At 38.9% G+C, this 24,044-nt stretch overlaps 1 protein-coding gene across 1 annotated transcript in view; it reads right to left on the bottom strand.

Moving 5' to 3' along the window:
* The window catches only part of LOC145766965 (uncharacterized), a 42,288-nt gene extending 24,043 nt beyond the window's left edge, over positions 1 to 18,245 (bottom strand). Inside the window, exons 1-6 of the mRNA XM_082578686.1 lie at positions 18,076 to 18,245; positions 17,904 to 17,959; positions 14,153 to 14,210; positions 2,347 to 2,442; positions 932 to 1,066; positions 488 to 649 (exon numbers count right to left, since the gene is read on the bottom strand). Coding sequence (XP_082434812.1) covers positions 488 to 649; positions 932 to 1,066; positions 2,347 to 2,442; positions 14,153 to 14,210; positions 17,904 to 17,932 — 480 coding nt within the window. The 5' untranslated portion in view covers positions 17,933 to 17,959; positions 18,076 to 18,245. The remainder of the gene's footprint in view (positions 1 to 487; positions 650 to 931; positions 1,067 to 2,346; positions 2,443 to 14,152; positions 14,211 to 17,903; positions 17,960 to 18,075) is intronic.
* Positions 18,246 to 24,044: the final 5,799 nt, after the last annotated feature.

Raw genomic sequence — 24,044 nt, 5'->3', positions numbered from 1 at the left:
ATTTGTTGGAGTTCCGAGAAAAAGTTTCGAATTTAGATCTACAGCCTCTTACCAACACGAACATACAGAAATTTCCAACATGCAAGAATTGGTTTCATTTACATATCACCTGACGACTTGAATTGTTGAAACAATGTAAAATCGATTCCACAAACGAAATCTATCACAAATATCATGAAACGAAGCAAAAAATCTTTTGAAAACGATCCTAGCAAGCAACATCTGCAAGATGTTGTGGTATCCATCTTGAACTCTGAGCGTTGCGCAAAGAAAAAAGAAAAAAAAGCAACATCTGTTGACGCAAAATCAATGTAAAAAAAACGATTTGCTGAATGGGAATGGCATGCCTGAAGGTGGACACGAAGATTGGCTTCCTTGCCTTCCCATCCACTTAATCGAAATCTTCAACTACCGGGTGTAAGCCTGGATACGACAAACAACTATACACTTTTGTTTCTGATCTCACTAAGTCGATGCGAATTCTTACCTCAAACCCGGGACTCCCATCCCGTCCTGGGGGCCCCGCTGGGCCCATGGCACCGATCGTGCCATTGCATCCGTTCTTTCCTGGAGGACCTCTCGAACCTGACTCCCCTGGGTGCCCAGGGACCCCATTGATCCCGGAAAACCCTGGAACTCCAAACGGACCCTGCAACAAAATGATACTTTCTATCAGGGAGTTGTGGTTTGAAATTACTTCACTGTCTGATCGCTTCAGTTTTAGGGCCATACAATAACCAACAAATATTTCTTTGATATACTTTAATAAACTTAAACGACTTATCAAATTGATTCAGACAAACAAATCTGAAATTTCTAAGCAAACATACCCTTTGTGTGCCCTTAATAAAATGGAAAGAAAGTTGTCTATTCCTGGCAAAGATTCTCAACATTTAACGTTGAAACGACGTAAATATTCGTCACAACTTACCCTGCTTCCTTTCTCTCCTCGTTTTCCAGCCAATCCTGGCTTTCCCGGGGAACCTTTCGGCCCCATCACCCCTTCCACTCCTGGGTAACCTTGCACTCCCTGGGGCCCAGGATCCCCTTGGCGCCCAGGAAACCCCTAGAAGATCAAACAAATCATTGACAAGCAGATCACCGGACCTTGGGAATTGTACAATGATAAGTATGTTATTCTAATGCAAATCTAACATTTCACACACCATTATGATGTACATCTTCATAATATTAACATGGAGATATGTAGAAAGCCGCGTTCTTCCTGGCTGTCAGCACAAGGCTAAGTACTCACTAGAACAAGTAGCAAAAGTTGCGATTCGTTAATCAGTCTAGCGGTGCGATACTGATGAGCCCAACCTAATGGGCGAAACATGTGTCTGTCGCTGTCAATTTTTACTTGTGGCGGTGGCTAGGGTTAGATGTTTGGGCTGGTGTCCACTGTCCAGCAGTCACTGAAGTCTTTCGTCCTCCCAGACTTTGGCTTGGCGAAGAAGAAAAGGTTCACACAAAAAAGAAAGAAGAGGAAAAGAATTCTCGCTGCAATCGGCTGCCGAGAAATACACATGGAGATTGTTGTAACAAACTACAGTATACTAAAGGTGTCTTGATACAAGAATTTTGCAAAAAGCAATTATTTAGAGTCCGGTCGTGCAGGCGGTTGGTTATGTGGACTAGTTGTTGATTTACATCAGTTAAATGTAAAATAACGTAAAAAATCGATTAGCTTGATGGTAGCTTTGCAATGCAAGTCGAAAATGAAAAAAACAATTGATCGGTTTTCGTTGAAAGCCATAAATTCCAGGCCGCAAACTCAGTGGCCACGATGGTCAGTCTTATAAATATTAAACCGGCCGTCACAGAATCGTAAAAGTAAATAGCGAAGTTGTTGTTTGTGCAAGAGGAAGGATTTACAAATTGCTTTTTCTTTGAAGTGCGCGCTTTACCACCTGGTGACGCATGTGAGACAACATTTCAAGTATGAGCAAAGGGGCCAATGCCCGAGTACAGTACAAGGCTGAGCACTCACGAGTGTAGTCAGATCTACAGTATGTCAATAAGAATAAACCTCAGCAATGAAAGAGCGGCCTACTACTTACTGCAATCCACCACAGATACATGGCCATGGGTTGATTAAACACAAAATTACGTAAAATCAACATGATGGAACGTTTGTACATTGACTTGTTCATGATGTGGGAAGCAATGGCACGACAAGAACATTCAATGAAGTGCAATACAGTGGTCACGCTTTGTACATGATATAAATTTACATCTTCAGAGCAATGCTTTGAAAATAGGCTCTACCCCACATTGATGTGAATGACATATGATGTGAAACCAGAATCTAAACCGAAACATTTTTAGCTTCAGCTTAGTTCTCACCCGTCTGCCCTTTTCCGAGACACAGTAGGCACACTTTCCGAGCTTGGCACAGTTTCGGCCATGGCACGGTCCTTTTATCTTCTTGTAGTTTGTTGTCTGCAAAAACGACAAAATGCAAATTAATATTCATAGAACACGTGAAAGGTTGATAACTTAATTTTGAAGTTATTTAAAGGGTGCGTGACAGTAAGGATGCTGTCTTCAATGTTTTTGAATATCCACTCAAAAAGCGGGTATCCGTTAGTTGCGTTGCGTGCTTTATGGCCGTTTTCAAAGTGTACGGTAGGTACTTGAAGCAAACAACCTACAGCCCTTCCCCCTTTCCGATGTGTTATCTTTCTTGCAATGCCAAAAGGACATCCTGGTTCACGAAGCAACGCAATGATACCTGAGGTGACATTTATAGCAATTTCCAATGTCTTGAGGGTGGTAAAAGTCCCTCGACCCTTTGGACTACGGAAATGGTTCATAGGGAGGGTAAAGCATTCTGAATACTCTAACAGTCATTAGTGAATATGACGTCACAGTTTAGACGCGCGGCCAACGCGGTCCACAATCCCGGTGTGTCGTCATCGGATAAGCGGCTATCGACAAACACATCGAACATTGTCACAAATTCCATCGAGACCTGATAGGAACCCAGGGACACCCACCGGAGGACACAAATATTACCTTAAGACATTGATAACTAATATTTACTTTTTTTGTACAAGCTTAAAACATTTATTTGCCTTGCCATCGTCCATCAACTTTCGCTCAGCTACGAGGAATGTTCTAGCTCTGATAGTTGAAGCATAAACAGTTACCCGACGTCAGAAGACGGTGGATAAACGTCAAATTTAAACATTTTGGATGGGCGATTATCAAGAAAAGTGGAGATCTTTGAAGAATGAACATCTTCTTTGCTTTCATTTATGTAACGTTTTTTAATTTGTTTGACCAAAGCAAATAGTTTTCAATTGGCGAAGATTAAAATATTTACGTTTTAGCTTCCAATACAAGACATCACTTGGCTTTCTTTATGAAGATGTAACCTCATTCAGAAAATCACTGCTATCCACATCAATTGAACTTGTGTGTACGTTGATTTAATGTAAGAATAGAATAATTTACCGGCTTGAGAATGTACACTACGCAAGTCAAACATCTTTGGATCAATTTAAACAAATCCACAAAACAGAATCAGTTTCAAAACTGAGTCAGTTCTGGTGGACTCAGTTTGACAGAGTTTGGTTGTTGCGGTGTGATAAACTTATACCCAATGCCACAATTTGTAATTGGGATTCTGTGCAAAACACTTACAAAGGTGATTCGTTATACGGTGGCCATTCAACAACCGACGATAAAACCAGCCGGTTGACGGGACGGTTTGATAATCGCAAGAACAATATCAAAACCAACAACTCGTTACTCGTAGCAACAAGCTATTGTGATCTAACGAAGGATTGGAGCTTCGGTTATTATTATTGAATAATTTAGGTAGAGAGGTGGCTTTTTACAAACACAAAAAGAAGGATCTGCTACTATTCGGTGAGTCCGATTCGGTGAGTCCGATTCGGTGAGTCCGATTCGGTGAGTCTGATTCGGTGAGTTCCTAACCTCTAACCCCTAACCCTAACCCCAAACCCCTAACCCTAAAACGGCAATGATAATTAGGCTACAGTACCCGATAATTAAAAAAAAAAATTGAAAAAATCCCCCGTTAAGGGATCGGACTCACCGAATCGGACTCACCGAATCGGACTCACCGAAACGGGCCATTCCGCAAAAAGAAATAGCTGGGCAACACCACAACATTTAACATTACAACAAAAATAAAATAAAGCGAACATTTACGGCTACACATATAGCCACTCAAGTTTTCGGCTTGATAAGAGCTATTTGTATAGCCGAAAACGTTTGCTTTATTTTAGTTTTGTTTGTTATAATGGTAAATGTTGTGGTGTTGGCGTTGCTCAGCTGTCTGTTTATTATTGAATATAAACATAAAGAAATGTTTTAATATTGAGGAATGTAAACAATCTACTTCGCGCAGTCTGTAGCAACAACCTGTTCTAATCTAACAACCGGTTCGCTTTACCTTTAATAATTTTAAGAGATTCGAAAGGAGCAGTGCAAACCGTCTAAAACCGCCACTTTATGACGTCTGACTACAACGTGGTCCTCGGCAGTCGAGTGTAGCAAGAACTCAGCGATAGACACGTGTTTCGCTCATGAGGCTGGGCTCACCAGTACCGCACCACTAGTTCACTGTACAACGTGGTCGTTACATAAAATAATGAACCAAGGCGTTAGAAAAGCGAACGCTTCAACCACTCTCCCGCTGTGTTAGACCTTAGTTTCAAGGTAGTGCTCGTAAAATGTGACGGAGATTCACCAGAATAAACCTCACAGCTTGAGATTGAAGTGGTTGACGTGATGTAAGGTGATGAGCGTTTGGTGAAACACAAGTTCATTGGCAGACAAGATCGATAGCAACCGAACGACCACATGATGGTGCCCTTGAACAGTCAATTTAATAGCGCGGAGAATAAATTTAATATTTTTCAATGCAAGGCCATCGAGTTGAATTCCAAAACCCATAAGTTTAACTCCGCACCATCTCGAGAACCAATTCTTACCCTACAACTTTGATTTGATGAACTGTAAGAGCTCGCATTGGGTCAACACAACAAAGTCTTGTTGGGTGAAATTGTTTATCTTCAAAGTTTAGTAAGAAATTTCGCTACTTGTTTAATTGATCGGAAGACGTGGCTTCGACACCCTGTCTAGTCACACCAACATAACTTTAATGTTTACTTCAAACGAAACCACGAATACATGAAGACGATTATTATCTTTAAATTAATTGCAATCTCATCGAAGCGTCAAAGATCTTGTTCGTCCAAGGTGAGAAGTAAAAAGATCCACAAAGCAAAATGTATTAAAACGTTGATGATAAATCGTACTGAGGATGCGCATTGTCATGTTATGCGAAACGTCAGAGACGACGTCGGTCTTGTGGTGAGAGCTCCTGGGTACGACGCTCGAGAAGGCGCCAGTTCGACAGCGCTCAAGAGCATGCGGCTGTGTCTTTGGCAGGACATGTAAAGGCATGCTTGAAGGTGGACAAGAAGATTGGCTTTCTTGCTTTCCGCCACTTAATTTAAATCTTCAGGTACCGGGTGTAAGCCTGGATACGACAGAATTAACAAATTGTTTTTTGTTGCTTTTCATGAAGTGAGATGAAATTTATCGAAAAGTGACAATCTCGATCTCAGTTTTGAGCACTCAGAACGCGCCAACACAAACAAAATGCAATTCCATTGAGCGCAAACTCATGGCAAACTTGTTCAAGGCGCGACCCAGACTGCAAACGTTGAATCAATGCAAAAAACGACCATTAGTTGACTGGAGAGGAGGTTTCTAGCTCAGCAATCGTTCATCAAAGCTAGAACGACGCCTAAGGTAACGCACGGAAATTTGTTATTTTGACTCCCAAAGGAAACTTCAAAATTTCTCTGATATAAAAATTGCTTTTTAATGTTCATAACGACAGGTTGCCGAAGTTAGTGCATGGTGTGGAGCGACATCTAACGAATGGTTTTATGAAGAATTTAGACCACGTAGAAGTAACATCAAAATACAGCAAAACAATGTTAAAATAAACTGAAGAACTGAGTTCCTGTAGCGCAATTTATTGCATTCTGACGTCACACCGTATAAATGGATGGTTACTTCTGATGAAAGATATAAGCGGATGAATAAAATTTGCAACCTTAACGACTTGGGCTAAAATTACAAGAAAAACTTGTTTGTTTCAACAAAACACGATCCAGCGATTTCCAAAGTTTTACTTTACGATCTTGCTAGAGATTACGTCATCAAAGCTTCTGTTTTACAATTTTTATGGCTGGAAACACTTCTGATGCAACACAGAGGAGGTTGAGAGAAGAAAGTGGCCGATTACATAAACTCTAAGGAAGCTAACATAAATGAATAAAGATTCAAAGAGTGGGATACGATTGAATCAAAGCCAACATCGATGCAAGGAAACGAAACAAAGCAACCAACTCAACTGCGGTTCTGCCGTCACACCTTGGCTTAGTATGTAGGCCTCAAACCAGGAATGCTAGATTGATTTGGCTTTTTTCTGATTTTTAAATCTGGCAACCCTACCCCAGAACAAAAAAAGATAACTTGTAGAAATGAATGCAATGTGTGATAGTTTTCTAAAAGCTGCCTTTTTGCAGAAAACTGGTTGCACGTATTCAGAGCAAGCTATCAACCGAATTTGTTAAAAACGCATTTTCTACATCAATAGTACATCACAAAGCAAAACAACGTAGTAATCAATCACTCTTAGTTTTTTACTCGACAAAACTCTGCTGCTTTGTTTGTGGAAAGGATTGTAACCAACTCATCATCATGTGCCGTCTTCGAGCCGACGATTGGTAGTCAATTGTTTCCACACGTCACGTTCTTCCGCTACTGTTTTGCTTCTCCGATGCTTGACAAGTCAGCCTACTGAGTACTGTGTTACATCATCTCCCGAAGTTCGTCTCCTTCCCCGTCTCCATTCCTCATCATCAAATAATTCAAAACGTTTCTCTTCACCGATGAAACACTTTTGTCCGTTCAAGTTCCTACTTTTTCAAATTGTGTCTTCTCCCTTCTGTTCCATTGTTTCTCGATGCAATAATTACTTTGAGGTGACTCTTATGATGTCATAATACCTCACTGCAGAATAAGTAGATTACGCCAACCAACTTTGCTACGAGTCGGTTTTGAGAGCGAGCGGTTTTGATAAAAGATTGTGACGTAACAAACACATCACAATCCTTTATCAAAACCGCTCTCAATAAAGCTTCCAAGCGCCTTTCATGTCAAACACAAATTGATGTTATTTCCTTTATCAGGAAATACTAAACCAGCTTTCAAGGATTCTGGTTTCAAAAAGGATGTAAATAGATCTTCATCATCAAACAACTCACAAAAAAGTAACATCAGCTTTGCAAGATCAATTAATTAGTAGAAAGTGAAGCTCACTTCAAGTACAAGTCCAGCCAAGAAAATCTGTTATTTTCACATTGATGAGACGTTGAATCAATGTAAATGTGACGGATTTTGCTGTCTAGGAGTCTGTTTACTGGCACTCACTGTTGATGCAAACATTCACTTGGTCACCCAATTTTTGATATGGTTTTGTATTGTACATTTTTTTAAAGAAATGGACTAAATTATGGATTTTTAATTTTTGTTGATTTAGTTTTAAAGGCGATGAACAACACCCAATGTCTGCAGTGTTTGTGTGCGTTTCCGTACATGAATACAAAGTCGCATCCATCACGGCTTTCTCAAATTCTCGCAACAATCATCTGATGCTTTGTCCAACTGTCCAGTGGCAGAGTGGACAGTTCAGCCAGTCAAGTGACCTTTGCCCGACCTGTATATGAAATTGAATCTGACAAATTGCACAGTAATCCAGACAGCAAAATCCATCATTTTTGCATTGATTCGTCTGCAGACGTTGAATCTATGTAAAAATGACGGATTTTTTTGTCTGGCAAGTTACTAAGTAGCACAACCTAGTTATTAATTCTAACAATCTTTTGTTTCTTTATGTAGTTTCAATGTCAAATTGTGATCAAATAATTGATTTGTCGACGATTGTAAATCCTTGACTTGTATCTGCTCCAGTAATGACTCAAAGAGCGGTACTCAATTCAAAGCGCAAAAGACACTGCTTTCTGTTTTTCTTTATGACTAAACAATTACTCTGTTGTCACTCCAGTTTCACATTTGTCTTCAGCGAAGAACAGCGACGCCCAGATAATTTTCCTCCCGTCAATTTCTTGTTTACACAACAAAACATGCAGGAAGTTCGCTCATTATGACATTGTGCTCCGTGTTTTTCACGTAATGACAAAATAATGATCCAGGGTCAGTGATCCCTCTAAGAAAATTTTATACTGAGTAAAATAAATTTCTGTGCGCATTATGCTTTTAATGCTTAGTAAATTTCACTACGCAAATGACTCAGTGTTGCTGCCCTTTTGCGCAGTTGCGAACCTTAGAGGAAAAACTGTCCAGTGTTTTTATTTTTGTTATTAAAAGTCTCACAAGCAAACCAAATCAAAAGACTTGAACACGACAAAATAACCACATGCTTCAATCATGTTAGTAAAGCGTTCCACACTTAAATTTTGCAAAATGCAAGAACTTGGTCTGCTTTAGACGATGTTGCCACGTAACCATACGGGTCCAGGCTTCACAACAGGGAGTTCACCTTCAACAATATTGGCTTGGAAGATGCTTACGAAAAGTACCAGCTGGAAGTTGTATCAAAAAATATAATTTCGAGCACAAGTATACATTGTGCGAAGGCCATAGTCGATAGTCTGTGGCATGAATTAGTGGTGCGATGCTGATGAGTCCATCTAAATGGGCAAAACACATGTCTATCGCTGTCAATTCCTGCTACAATCGGTTGCCGAAAAACATAAGTAGGCTATGCATTGTTAGTGGGTTTGAAATTTTCAAATCAATACCACAGTGACCAATTTTAAACTAACATTTTTCTGCTCACGAGTGAAGCTCTTATTTCATTACTGAGCCTTGAGAAATAAACTTTTGACTTCATGCCCAGGTGCGAGCCTAAGTGGACGCACCGAAGCTAGGAAGCAAATCAAATGTTTTCACATTGATTTAACGTCTGCACACGTTGAATCAATGCAAAAACGGTTGATTTGTTGTCTGGGAAGCCAGAACACATACTCTTGATCTAGAATCGACGTCTTCTGGTGATTAATCAACGTAAACCTTTGCTCAGATTATAGCTCCCTGAGATGCCAATGCATTTTCTGTTTTCGTTTAAGGCTAAGCGATGATCGATAATTATTTAAATTTTAATTACAACAGTCGCATTACAATTTTATGACTTTTAATGATTCTATTTTCAAGTTGTGACAAACTTGAAGCCACCATCAATCAGCATAATCACACAATCCGCCCATGTTGGAAAGAGCTCTGCACAACCTCACACAACGAAAACGCGGGTGGTCTTTCTAAAATGTTTAGTTAAAAATGATACGATTTAAGTCATATCTGCGACACCAAGATTGTCCACCAAGCATTGTTATGCAACAGTCACTCGCAGGAGACTGCAGAAAGTACAACTATGACGTTTCGTACAGCATGCCGACATACATCTTCAAAGAAACGATGCAAGGTTGTTTCAGACAGGAGATGATGTTGGCGAGGTGTTGTCAATTGAACAATTTGGTTATTGTTATCATTTGGTATTCAACAATCCTTCTGTGACGTCATAATAAACACGCATGTTGCACTAGATGCCAGTTGATTGTTTCACATTAGCCGTGACACAACAACCGCAACGATTCACGAAAGTGACAATGCATCAAGCCAAGGTATGCCAGATTTACAGCGCTCACCTTCGCACACTTAATATTGCTTGCATACTCGCTACATGGCAACTGGCAACCCTTCAAACAATCGCAGACTATTTCAAACTAAAACTTCGTCAATAACTTTTCATTAAAATATTTTTTTGACTTCACCAATGATCTAAAAAGATGCGTGGTGTGATAACATAATTAAAAAAGTAGAGAGTACCAGACTAAATTGGCATATTCAAGTCTAGCAGAGCTTTCGCCAGCAAAGAAAGCTCTGAACCGGTATTCGGCATACGACGGTTGTAGAATTGTAAGAGTGTTGCCAAACACTTTGTGAGAACACTTCAATCAACTTCTTAATCGAAGTTGCATCGAACTTTACGATTAGAAGCCAGTTGTTTTGATTTATAAACAAACTTTATCAACAACAATAAACACTTTCCCAAGTTATATCGTGTTCTAGCCAATCATAAATATAACCAGACACCAAAATCCGTCATTGTAACATTGATTCAACGTCTGCAGACGTTGGACCAATGTAAAAATGACATATTTTGGTGTGTGGGTGCATTTCTCAAGCCCGCGTCTCTGTGTATTGACGATTTCAACTTAAACGTGTAGAACAACCCAGCAAGCAAGTCAACCATTTTCACATTGATTCAATAAATGTAAAAAATAATTGATTTGCAAACTGGGAAAGTAGATTATTATCGCTTACAATATATTTTATAAAAGCTTAGTGAAAAGAAACCATATCTAGTTTTTTCCAAATCTAGTGTTACCTAGTGTTTATATGAGGCAATCTACTGTATATGACCAGACAGAGCGTCGAACTCGCATGTATCAATGCAACCATGTTGTCAGTTGCCAACCTACTCATCAAACAGGAGTAAATCGATTTAGAAGTAAAATGTACAGAAATTAAAACGTTTTAAAAACATCAGACAGATGCAAATCAGTCGTATTACAACCGGTAATTGAGAGATTTAAATTTTTAAGTAGGGAAGGCATGGGAACCAATATGCCCCATGCTCTTAAAACGCCCATCAAACCGGCGACCCTTCGAGTGTCAGGATTCTCACTACTCTGCCATGATACAATCAGTAATTCGCTGGCTCAGCACTAACATGAGTTTGAAATTTTAGTTACAGTTTAGTTTAGACTTGTGGTGAAGATCAACTTGTTAGCATGGATCTTGGGAAGCCGACATTGTGTTCTAGTTAGCAAAATGGTACTTTTGACATTGATTCAACGTATGTAGATGTTAAACGAACGTAAAAAGAAACAATTTTGCTAACATAGTATCGCGCTAAGTCAGCCGGCGACTTTCCACGAAAACAAAACCATCTGAGCGTGACCACAAAATAAGTCGCGGTTTAAAACTTAGTGCTCACATTGCCAGAAAGCAGCTTCATTGAAAGCAAAGACAAAAACAATGCCTGGACCCATTGTCTGCGAATCTGAAAACAAATATTTGTCTAATTCAGACTACAAGCCACAACCACACCAGTCGTAGTCCAGTTTTAATCCGGTGATGTCTCCGTTACCGAGGGTGGCCGGATTCACCTCCAAATGCCGCAATCGCCTTCACACCTTGTCTCCACATCGATCTGTTTGACTAACGCGTTCTAACTGAAGAAACATGAACATTGTCGAGCAGCAATGCAACTGAGAGAAGCAATTGTCAGAAGTGGCTGTAACAATCAAATAATTCATAAGCATCCACTAATCGGTGACTTGACTGATACTTGTGCCAGGTAGGGGGCACGTTTTCCAAAGAATGGCCGCTTGACCGCAGCGTTTGGCTTGTATGCAAATTTTGAAATTAAAATAGGGTCTAACTCTTATAGTTCTGTTTCGCTTCCTGTAAGGAGGTTATTACCCTCGCCGAAGCCACAGATGACCTGTCAAAGTTGTGGGAGGTTTGATGGGCGGGGGAGGAGAGATTGTTGAGTGGACACTGGGTAGTGCGATAAGCGAAGGTATCTAAAGTGCTTGGTAAATATCGACAGTTTAACTTCAAAATGTTTGAACTTTTGCGAGTTTTGAAAATTAGAAGAAAGTTTTCGAATTAAAAAATGTTCGTCATCTCCAGATGTTTGACCTTGCAGAGAGACTGACGAAAGATGCCGCGATGTTTGCACGAGATGTCTTCCTTTGTCTTGAGTGATGACGTCATTACGGAATGTGTCAATGAAGTTTCAACATTTTGTCATGCAGAAAGAATAAAATTTCCATAAATTCAACAATGATTCTTTTGTGATATCAGTCGAGTGTATGTAGCAGAAGTAGCGATCGACATGAGATTTCTAACATTACGTTGCTGCCTTCATTTCAGCTGCTTCCCCATACCCCAGTTTATGAAATATTTACTTTTTTATTCACCTCAAAGATCCAGAACTAAAGAAAGTCTGAAGTGTTTAATCAGCATCAGTCATCATCAGCGCTTGCAGCAGGTTGCAAATCAACATGGCTGTATGCTTTCAGAAGTTTCAATTTTGTGGAAGTTCATTTTGTGCAGTCCTGCCGCCAGATTGAACGGATCATACGAGAACGTTGTCTGGTCAAAACTTTTGGTCTCTGCTTCATTTTCTCTTTCCTTTAACTCTGCCTAACAAAACTATGTTGAGAGAAAACGTTGACCACTGTAATCAAAATGATGAGAGAACGGTTATTTTATACGTCGAGTAACAATAAAATTTCATATATGAAGTAATCGTTCTTTCATTGTTCTTGTTTTCTATTTTGAATAACGTATTTTTTACTTTTATTTCTAGCCTTCAATCGCTGTGCAGTATATAATTTCGAAATTTTAATTTGTATGTTATTCGCTTTGACGATGCGCATTGTCATAGTGCTCGAAACGTCAGTGAAGCAATAAATCAACTTGTTGTCTTTGCTTTTACTTTCATCAGGTGAACGTTGCAGGCTACTGCTAGAAACGATAATAATTCTGAACACCCAAACTTTTCAACAAAGAAAAAAACACAAAAACATTAAACAGAAGATGCTTGAAGTCTTACAAAGTTGGAGAAAACTCGTCGTCGTTCGCATGAAACAGACAGTTTGTGATTAGTCACATCATCATCATCATAATCCATCGTCGGTTTGTTCCCCACTAGTGGGGGTGGCCGATTGTTTCCGCGCAGCAATTGTATTAATCGCTTTTCTCCATTTCACCCTGTCCTTGCATCTTCCTCCTTCAGTCCGACTTTTTTAAATTCATCCTTCACTTGTTGTTTCCACGTTCTTCTTGGACGACCGCGTTTCCTCTTCCCATCCACCTTTAGATCTAGTGCCTTTCTAAGAAAACTTTCTTCCTCTCTCCTTATCACATGTCCACATGAAAGAATTAAAGCCAATTGTTCAGATCATCAAGTGTGCGGAGGCCTCTTATTCCGTTGGGAGGAGAATACATGGGACAGTCAAAGATGATGTGGTTGGCTGTTTGCTCCGTCGCACCACACTGACACGCGGCCGCAGAAGAGGCCTTCATGCCCCAACGCCTCAAGCAAGCATTAAAACGCCCAACTCGCGTTCTCAATCAATGTGGAATGATGTTACCAGAAGAATCGAGATGCCGATTACTATTAGTATTGTAAGTTTCAACAGAGAGACATTTCAAGCATGGAAATACACCACACACAGTGCAGCAATGTACTCTGGTCAATGCTTTCGCACAGCATCATAGGGGGAAGATACATTATGAAAGCGAAATGTAAAATTAAAGTTGTAAAAGAATGCATTGTCTGGACACGACGTACAAGACATCAACATTCATTGCAACTTGATTGAAAGATATGCTGGTTATTTCTCTGTTGCAGCAAAATATCTTCGACAAAGCAACCGCATTAGGTTATGGTCGTATATCATGATAAACGGAGCAGTAACATCAAAGATTACTGGCAACACCTGCTGCAGCTTTGGAACAAGTATAAATCCTGCTACCCAATAATGAGCACTTAAACGCAAAGTTAGGTAGGCTACTTAATTTAGAGCAGCATAAACGTACCGAAATAAAACATTAAACTAAAAATAACTACGCTGTCTGCTTAATACAAACGAATTTATTTTCACACGTGTCAGTTCAATCCTAAATAGCTAAAAATCGATTTCGATCGGATCAGCTAACAGCTAGATCATATTCAGTTAAGCTTCTTCAAACAGAAGATATTTCTTCCTTTTTCTTATTAGCTTCTTTGATATCAGTTAAACCATGGTTAAACCCCAACACGATGTCACACTCAACTTTGTACTTTCGTCAAAACAAACCTACAGTAGTTCTAGCTGATGAGTTCTCAATTGGGGACAGATTATGCCCAAGGACGTAGGTATGTTGAAGGTAAAAATGATAAATTGTTTGAAAAATAAAAACGTTGTTTCAAAATAAACTAAAGACCAATCAAGCCAACCTGTTTAGCCGCGTCCGCTTGTACCGCTATGATCGATGCAAGAAGCGAAATGTGGAGCCTGAAACGAAATGAACACAACTGAATGAAAACATGCAAATCAGCTCTTGTTCAAAATCAACGCTCAACAAACATGTTGGTTAGGTCATTGAAGGACACACATTCCAAATAAAAATAAAAAACACAACGTTGAATCAATGTAAACAGAACACAGATAGCAAAGTCCGTCATTTTTACATTGATTCAACGTCTACAGACGTCTGGGATTTACTGTTTGGAAAGTTTCAGAGGAGGAGAGTTTGAAACGTCACAATCATTAAGATGCATTTAGTGAGTTGTTGTGAAAAGTCAACAACCAATTAATAGAATGACCTTTGTCATTAGCGATGTCTTGTTGGAAATTGAAGAGCGATTATCAGGAATCGATGGACGAACGACACCTGCATTACACTTGGTGTTATCATTGGAAAATTAGTTGCAATGACAATTTATTTCGGAATTTATTTTCACAAATCACAATCATCTAAGGACTACATAAAATGGGCAAAGAGCGCAAGAAAAAAATAGTAGCTCAAAACACATATAGATTGTGTGGTAGCAGTATCAGCAGAGATATATGAACAAATGACAAAAAAATGTTGATTAGGCGTTATTTTTATAACAAAGCTACATAACTGACTGCGATGAGACTTCGACTAGATATCGAAAAGCAAAAATAAAACTACTTCAGGCGGAATCGAACCCATATCCCGGTGTTTTCAAACTAACTTTCTCAAATTCCAAAGATACCAAATCCTAGTCCCTACCTTCCGTAGTGAATGTTAACAATGTTTCGAAACGAAGCTTAGTTGATCAAAACTGGGCGAAAAGAATTATCCTTGAAACGAAATCAGGAAATACGAAGTTCTTTGCAGAAACGGAATTTCGCTTTGCTACATTTCTATTTCCAACACCCGCATGTTGTTCATCGCTGCGTTATCAAATTTCGAATTTTGAGAGATTTTGAATTCATAATGAAACGAAGTCACTTGAGCTTAGAAGCAAATCCAAAGCAGATATATGCGCACCACAAGGACATTTTATAGCCTGCGCTTTTGTTTGGTGCTGATCATCAGCTTTGAAAATTATGATCCTCTGTCGAGACAGAAACAGAAACAAATTAATCAAATTTGATTTCACTGTCGACAGGATCAGATTTCACTTAGTCCGTGAGTTCATTGCTGGTCAATTTTTTATGCAATTGTGTTGTAATAATCCTGACTGATGACGACTTTTAGATTGAAACCGGTTACGACAGTTTCAGGGACAAACATTCATCCCGAGATGGAATCGAACCCAAAACTCAACAAAGTAATGATAACTTTCAACGCTCAGCTATGTGGCGTTGACAGAGGGCTTCAGGAGGTACCTTTTGACCCGGCCCTAGATGATTTTAGGGGCCCATAACCTTTCCAAGAGGCCCTTGAGGAAACCACAGTTTATTCTTTGAATACCGTGGGTTTTTCTTAAAAATAATACATAAACAAAATCAGTCATGTTCGGAAACTTGTGCAATTTATTGATAAAGATTTGGCCACCGCAAAGGCGGCTTAAGTATCCGTCTGGATTTGGGGCCCGAGGATTTCATTGGTACCGGCCTTGAATTATTCTTGCAACGGCCCTGGCCATTTAAATTAATGAAATAACTAAATTCATCTAAAAAAACAAAACAATAAATATTGGTAAAATATCATTTACATTTTTTGTTATGATTATTTTACGAACATTTGGTCTTTTTTTTTTGTTTAGATGCATTTCATTATTTCCTGGCAAGGGCAGAAAGTCTTGCCGAAAACGTTAGAATTTAATATGTTGTCATTTTGTTAGTTATATGTATTGTTTTAGAATTGTGCAATTCAATCCTATCAAGTTGTTAGCAATCATCTGTCTATGATTGTATATGTCTGACTAAAATGGTACTGCTATTTTGCATTCATCAAAGGCTGGCATTTGCACAACAATCTGACTAAAATGGTGAAGAAATTAAAGCAAATTAATGTTATAACCAACAGTTTCACACAAAAACAAAACATTTTGGGGGTTTGACACAGCTACGATTTTGTGCCACTATCTTAATTCATTTGCAACATTTCATCAAACGTTTGCAACTGTTTTCAAAGGGTACACTTAGTCATTGACACTTGTCTTCAGCAATTGAGTGGGTTTTTGGCAAGAACGCTACTGACAGAAGTCTGAGGACAACATCACTTCACCAACAAGCTAAATAATATGACTGGGTCCCTCGGTATTTTATTGTGCAGCAAACATCCAGTGCTTACAAGTTGTGGGTGGGTTTATGACATCATTATAATCTAATATGAGCGCCCATACACACCAACAATCTTCTCTTCAATACCCTCAAGGGTTTTCATGCCATAGCTCAGTGGTTCTCAACTGGGGTGCCGCAAGTTATTAGAGTAACATTATCAAATATGCGCCCATACATTGCAAGGATTTGCGCTAAAACTCGGCGCAAATTTCGCACCTGACTTTGTTTGAAACAAACTTCATTAAATTGTACATGATATGATACGGAGCTGTAGTTAGTTTTGTTTTTGCGAAAACTCTTCAAAACTATTTTTATTTAATGCAGAAACTTTTTGGTTTGACTGTGGGTGCCGTCAAATTATTTGGTTGTTTGCAGGGTGCCTTAAGCTGAAAAAGGTTGAGAGCCACTGCATAGCTGCTTGATGCACTCACACGGACTTTTAAGAGTGGTAGAGTCGCGATGAAGAATTTTTACCAAACAGTCACAACGCCACAATTGAAGACGACGACAATACATTCTTTCCCAGCACCCAAAGTCATTTTGAAAAGGTTAAGAAAGTTACTTGGAGGGAGTTTGGTGGAACCATGTTAAGTGGTCTAGCAGTCGTGGACTTTAACACCAAAAGAAAGTTGGTTTTAATTTAATTTTAAATATCTGTCGCGGTGAGAGATGTATTATATTGGCTTGCAGGGAAAAGCAACAAAATAGTTTAACTTTAACGTTACTTGGAGCAATGTGATGAAACAATCCAATTCAGAAAGATTTGAGCCAAGCAAAAGCTATGAACGCAAAGAAAACCATGTCAAAAAATTGAATGAGGCTGTTCACCAGCCATTTAGTTCATCACGTTATTTAAAACTATGTCAAGTTAGTTATGCAAATGATGCTGGGAAGGTACACAACATCACTTTGTACACGTTGAGTGAAACTATTCAGCAAATAAACATTGCAAGCGTATCACTCTTAAATGGCACATGGCATCAGGGGTGGATCCAATATGTAGCCTGGGGCGATTTCAACAAAACACAACGATGTGGAGGTCTATCTGACCTTGCAAATACACTATGACTATGAGTACAGTTACTTTTCTGTGTTTTAGGGGGGGGGTTATCGCCCCAATTGCCCCCCTTGATACGCCACCACTGCATGGCATAACCACTTGTATTTGCTTGGAGAGGACAACAGTTAAAATCTCACTGTTCATAATCAGCACACAATTGGAAATTTTTGACCGATGTTATGAACAAATTATGGCTCAGCATAGCCATTTGTCTTTGCAGCATAGAAGAGGCTGGCAGAGACTGATACAACAAAAGAACTCATTGTGACGTTAACATAACTAGCACATTTAGTTTTATTAGGTAATGTATAAAATATTATGTCGTCATAATGAACTTTTAAGAATTGCAATCTGTGAACACACTGTTTTAAAAGGAAATTACTTACAGTAAACGTTTTAGACTCATGGACGCCATGGCAAGCTTTATGTCTTTCTGGGTTACCTGTAAGAAACGAAGTTTCAACAACTTGAACTGAAAGACATTAATAATATGCTTATAAAACATCGTAATTACTGATCAGTTCAGTACAGTAAATCTTATCGAGAACAAATACGTACTTGCGCCGCTGCCGGGCCTTCGAATTCCCGCAGACACTTTCCTGGTCCTTGATCTTATTTACAGCTGCTTCAAGCACATGTATCTAAATTTTACAACTCTACAACATGTATTAGGTCTGCATCTGCAATATCCTCTTTTAACAACACAAAAGAGGGTTTCCCCTGGCAAATTTGCTGCACAGAAATAGTAAAATTTAGCTCAAAAACCTGAAAATTCTGTTTCCAAATCCTAACACTGCAGAAACGCCGCCCGAGAGAAGGTTTCGTCTCGTCGCTCAAAACCAAAAAACTCTCTTTTCTCTTTTTTGTTTCTTTTTTTCACTTTTCTGTCTGAGCGAGATGTTTGTTTCTTTTTACTCTGTAATTCTGCCACTAGGAGACGCCCAGAGGGCCAAAGACACCAAAAACAAATTCACATCTTTTTTCTTTCCAAGCAGATGAACGTTGATAGAATAAACAAAAGTAAAACGAAGTTTGTCACTTTGTTGAAGGTACAGAAGTGTGGTGTTCGATTCCAGGTCGAATCATACTAAAAACTACACAAATATAATAACCTACTACTGTAGTTGTTCTTTTCTAAAGCAGTGAGGATAGGATGAAATAATCATAGACAAAAATAATCGCAAAAATCACAGATAAATTTAAATAAATCATTGCTAAAAAAACAGTGGCAATACTGAAGTGACAATATATAAAGGTAATTTAATTTCTAGTCAAGCAAACCGTTCAAATCTTTATGTTAAAATAGAACGTAGGCTACTATCGGTATGCTGCAAAAAAAAGGGGGACGCTTTTTATAAGAGGCCACATATCGTTGATTTTGCATCACCTTGAAGGTAGTTACTCTGTTGCTTACGAGTCTGGATTCTGCTTACGATGAATGCAAAACTTTTAAAAAATAGTTAAGTTTTATTTCTGCTTGTCAAAAAGCACTAAACCTGGATTTCTTTCAAGTTCATTATGGCAACACTGAGCACAGCTGAGCTGTGGTTCAGCAAACACCTGACGGTTAAAAGCAGCATTTTTAATAATTACTTTTACCCTACAGGAGTTGGCACAGCAAAATATACTTTCCTTTATCGCATATACACTTATACGTGATCAGCAAAGTGAATTTGACTGATATCTGCTGAGGTGAAAGCTGTCGGTATCTAAGACAATCTTTCTCTGCAAATTTCAAAACTGGACCTGTTCTTTTGCTGTATCTTTCCTTTCCCATTTTCCAAACAACATACTATTGAATAGAAGGAATTAACTCATTCAAAGAAATGGTAAAATTTGACAACAATGCTTCAAATCTAATCAGCACATCGCATTTCAAGCGCAGTTCTTCATTTAGCGGCACATAAAAGGGGAAGGTGAGTTCCATGCTTAATCCAAGCATCCGAGAGATAAGAAGATAAGGTTCTCATTGTGCTAAGCCTTCGACACTAACGAGAGTAGGGTGGCCAGTTCCTTTCTCTCGGCCGCCTTTCCTTCAGCAACTACGCCCACCCAATTTATTACACCCTGGGTAGAGGTGAGCAGTGTTTTCAACAACCAGCTTGAGCCTGGAGTCGAACCAGGATTGCATAATTGGAAAGCGAGCGCCTTATCCGCTGCGCTATCCCACCGCTTGCACCCAGTGTATACACACAGCGACACCTAGTGTATGCAAACGCGCAGCGTGAACTAACTTACTAAAGTTTGACTCCTAATATCTCAACATTTGAAGATTAAACTCTCCAGCTAAGACCCACTTAAACCACGCAGAAGCAGAACCACTTGCAACAATGCGAGAGCGAGCGAGCAAAAATGGATGGAAATTCGTCGTCCGGTCCAACGCTCTTTTGGCTTCGTCACAATCGAAGACTGTGAACACTTCTCGAAATAGTTTATGAAACCAATTTGTTTTGTAGTTTAAAGTGGCTGATCAATATATCATCAAGTAATCAATCAAAGGCACAGCCACGTGCGCTTGGTGCGAGAGTCGAACCAGGGTCCTTTCGACAACTTCTTCTGAAAAACTTTTCGTCTTTTATTTAGGCAGATGGATTGACGATTTCATAAGTGGACCCAGAAAGAAAAATCCGTTATTTTTACATTGATTCAACGTCTGCAGATGTAAAAATGACAAATTTTGCTGTCTGGGGAAATTATTCTGTAGCTGCTTCTTCCAATATGAAAAATCAACAAACTTAAATACGTTTATATAACGTATATTTTTGAAAAGGATTGATAGTGCACGTTGTATTTGTTCCGGTTACTTTCAAAAACACGTGGAGAGTTAAACAGAACTCACCAGCAAATCCTTTAATCTCTAAATCGATTAGTCTCTGATCTATTGTGTCGGGCCGTGGTGCCATTGTGTGTTAATAGAGCATTGTGAAGGTATTGTTGTGGTGGGGCTTGTTACGGGAACAGATCGGAGATCGTCTTACGATAATTGCTACCGCTCCCTGGCCACTGAGCTTGATCTGCAGCAGGTGCTTGAAGACGCTACCGCGTTCTATAAATTGTGTTTCAGTGTTCGGTAATAATAGAATATAATAACTTTTTATTTGTTGCGATGAAGCAGTCAATTACCCACTGAAGCTTTTTGAAGAAATGTTGCATCAGACTTCCCATTCAACGAGCGATTTATTTTTACAATGATTCAACGTTTGCGAACGTTACTTCAAAAAATACCAATTTGGTGGCTGGGTTATTGTCCATCCCTTTCAATTGTCTGGAATGATCAATGAAACTGACTACTCACAATAAAGTAGTGCTCTTCCAGCAGGCATGCGTAGCACAATCTTGTAAACAGCTCGTCATGCTTTGCAGTAGTGTTGCCAGCCTTGTAGTTTTTCCGAAAACTTGGGCTTGTACTTTTTGAGTTTGCGTATTTTTTAGATTTGCGGGTTGCTTCTTTTTTCATAACTACTGTAACTTTTTCAGTTTTGGAGCTTAATTTTGAAGACTTTCTAATAGAAAATGTGCTGTTTATTTTTTATTTTCTGTAAGCATTATTTCAATACATACTAAAAAGTATTCACTAAAGTTCTGTTTCAGGGTGGTTAACTACTATTGGGATTTATGGGTTATTTTGTTTATGGTTATGTTATAGGTTATGGGTTGTTTCCGACCTGCAACTACGCATCCAGAGATATGAACTAACTCACATATTTTCCACATCTATATTTGAGGTAGTTGCTTCCAACTCAAACAAATCGTTGTAACTTTTTTATTATTTCATTTTTTTATTTTAAAAACGTTGCAGTTGAAATTCTAATTGTTTAAAACTTCTTCAAGAAGCGTTCGTGCTATTGTATTTTCTTTGACGCAACAATTCGAAAGTCTTGTTCAATTCAACTTATTGATCATTTGACCGAGAGTCGAATCAAGGACATTCAGAACGTGGCAGTATCCACCAACAAAGCGACTGGTTCCCCGAATCGTGTTTGAACGCGCTTGTTCTCGATTAGGAAAAGAAGACGCAGAGAAATAGATTCACATCCGGGTCCACCTAAACAAAATTTTTCTCTGGTGTGAATGTAATAGTGTCATAATATATTTACTGTTGTTATACAACTACTAAGACGATGCAGCGACTACGTCTTTGCGATCTTATAACATGGATACTTATTTACCACTTTGGATATATAATTATTCCAACCTATCTTCATTACTCCATAATAAGTGGTTGAAATTTTCATCAGAATTATTTCTTTATAACTAGTTGGAATATTTGTCTCAAGAATAAGAAAGTGGAAGCAGAAATATGAAACTGTTTCCCAGCTAACAAATCCGTCCTTTTTAACATTGCTTCAACCTCTGCAGACGTTGAATCAATGTAAAATAGGACTGATTTGTTGGCTCAGTTTGACTTCACTGACGTGTCGCGCATCTTGTCAACGCATACCTTAAAGTGGGGGGAGTTTCACCTTCAAGCAAGTAACAACGCAATTGTTAATATGATCCAACAGAGAATTGAACCCATGCTCCCCAGAAGCAAAAGTGACAATGCTGACTTTCATTGAGCCGAGTGATGACGTCAGGTGCAGGCGTTCGATTGTGAAGATAATAATGTTATGCTTAGTATCGCTCTAAAGCTACTAAGGTCTTTTAGCGACAGGACTCATGTTTAATTTTATATCAGATTTAAGATGTCATCACATTATTAACTGACTTATTCCCACTGCGTTATGCAAGAAAGAACACAATTGGTACCGTGTTTTAAATTTTTGGTTTGACCCGACCTGGAATCGATCTCAGATCTACCAGCACAAGAGCCGAAAGCGAAACAAATCGGTCACTGAGCTGGTGGCAATGGATTGTGACGTAGAAAGCAACAAAGCCTTTTGAACAAAGGCAACTCGAATCGGTGCAAGAGCACAAGCACAAAGCACATGCAGTCGCCCAAGGAGATGAGAATGGTTTCGTAACGTCGGGTTCCAGTCGGTACACCATTCTTTGGCATTGATTCACCATCTGCAGACGTTGAATCCATGTATATTGATGTAGCAAAGAGCTAGTTTGCTGCCTTAGATTGTCCCAACCCAAAACAAAAACTTAATTGCATTCCAAACAACAGCATGTGGGTTGTATTCTGATAAGAGGCGTGAGAATGCAATCGAGTCGTTTCACGCCGATTCAGGCAGAGTAATAAATTTTACATAATAACGAACACTGCACTGAGTGATTTCATTCAAGTTAAAGTTTGTGCGATAAATTTAAGCGAAAGTGACCATAACCGAGATGGTCACTGCTTAGAGTAGAACTGAGTTCGAATCCAGGGCAAGGCATAACTAAAAATTCCAATCGTTCCTTTACTTTGAGCAATCAAATAAATAAAAGAGAAGCAAGATGAGCAATTGTGAGTGAGTGAGTAAGTGAGAGCGTTTTGATGGTTAATCTGCTATTTGAAACGTCACCACTTAAATTTCAAAATTATCACGGACCGTAAAGGCGGAGATGTTGATTATAAACGAGACAGAATAAGATAACATGAAGAATTTCAGTTTAAACGGTTGATGAGATTTTTTATAATGATGAACAGCAAGAAGTTGCGAAAAGTGAAAATGTAAACATTTCAAAACAATATTTCAGGCAAGTTTTCACTTGATCATGACAAATTATTAGAAGATGCTTTAGTGTCGATGATGATAATTTGAAGGGTTGCAAAAATTACGTTTCAGGGAGTCATCAGAACCAACCTCATCGCAAACCCGTTCTCACTGGTTTGAAAATTAATAAAAGAAGTTGAGCGGCAATCAATAAAAAGAGTGAAGCCGTTTTTCTTTTATTTCTTTTGTATTTGCACTTAGTGTCGATTCAAGTAAGGCAACCCTTCGGCAACATTAAATCGTCGTTGGTGCCGGTTTCCGGGGTGGGACAAATGTCTGGCTATTCGTCAAAGTTTGCTTGGCCGTCTCGAAACCTTATTTGCAAACGGAGAAGTTCACCGAGTTTCAGAGTGAGAGGAAAAAAAAACGAAAACATCGTGAAATATTGCAATCGTTTAAATTAGCGTCAAAATTTGATCCGAATCAGACAGCCAATACTTTTTTTTACATTAATTCAACGTTTGAAGACATTGAATGGACGTAAAAAAGACTGAATTACTAGCTGGAAAGTTATTTCTGTTATTTTGAATTCTTTTACCGCGAATTGATGTTATCAGTGCACAACCAACATGTGGATACACAAAACGTGGTCAATTATCTCTCAGTAACATACCAACTTTACAAGCCATCTGCAATCCTTAGCAAATGTTAGGCTGGTAGACCTCCAAAGTCGAATGGTTTAACAAAGATTTGAGACATTATTGTGTATTTCTGCTTGCTTTCGAAAAGAGCTGCCGTCAATTTGACGTTAATTTACATTGCGTCTATTCTGAGCTGTTAAGCTACAAGTCCGGTCAAAAATTTCTATTGCCTTCACTTTTGAGCCGCAGAATGATAGAACATAAAGAATGATATTCATAAAACTCAAGATCAAAATCGCGT

Source organism: Aplidium turbinatum, chromosome 3, assembly GCF_918807975.1.
Source record: "Aplidium turbinatum chromosome 3, kaAplTurb1.1, whole genome shotgun sequence".
Lineage (NCBI taxonomy): Eukaryota > Metazoa > Chordata > Ascidiacea > Aplousobranchia > Polyclinidae > Aplidium > Aplidium turbinatum.
The sequence above is the reverse complement of the archived record's forward strand: the minus strand, read 5'-3'. Positions and strand labels throughout refer to the sequence as shown.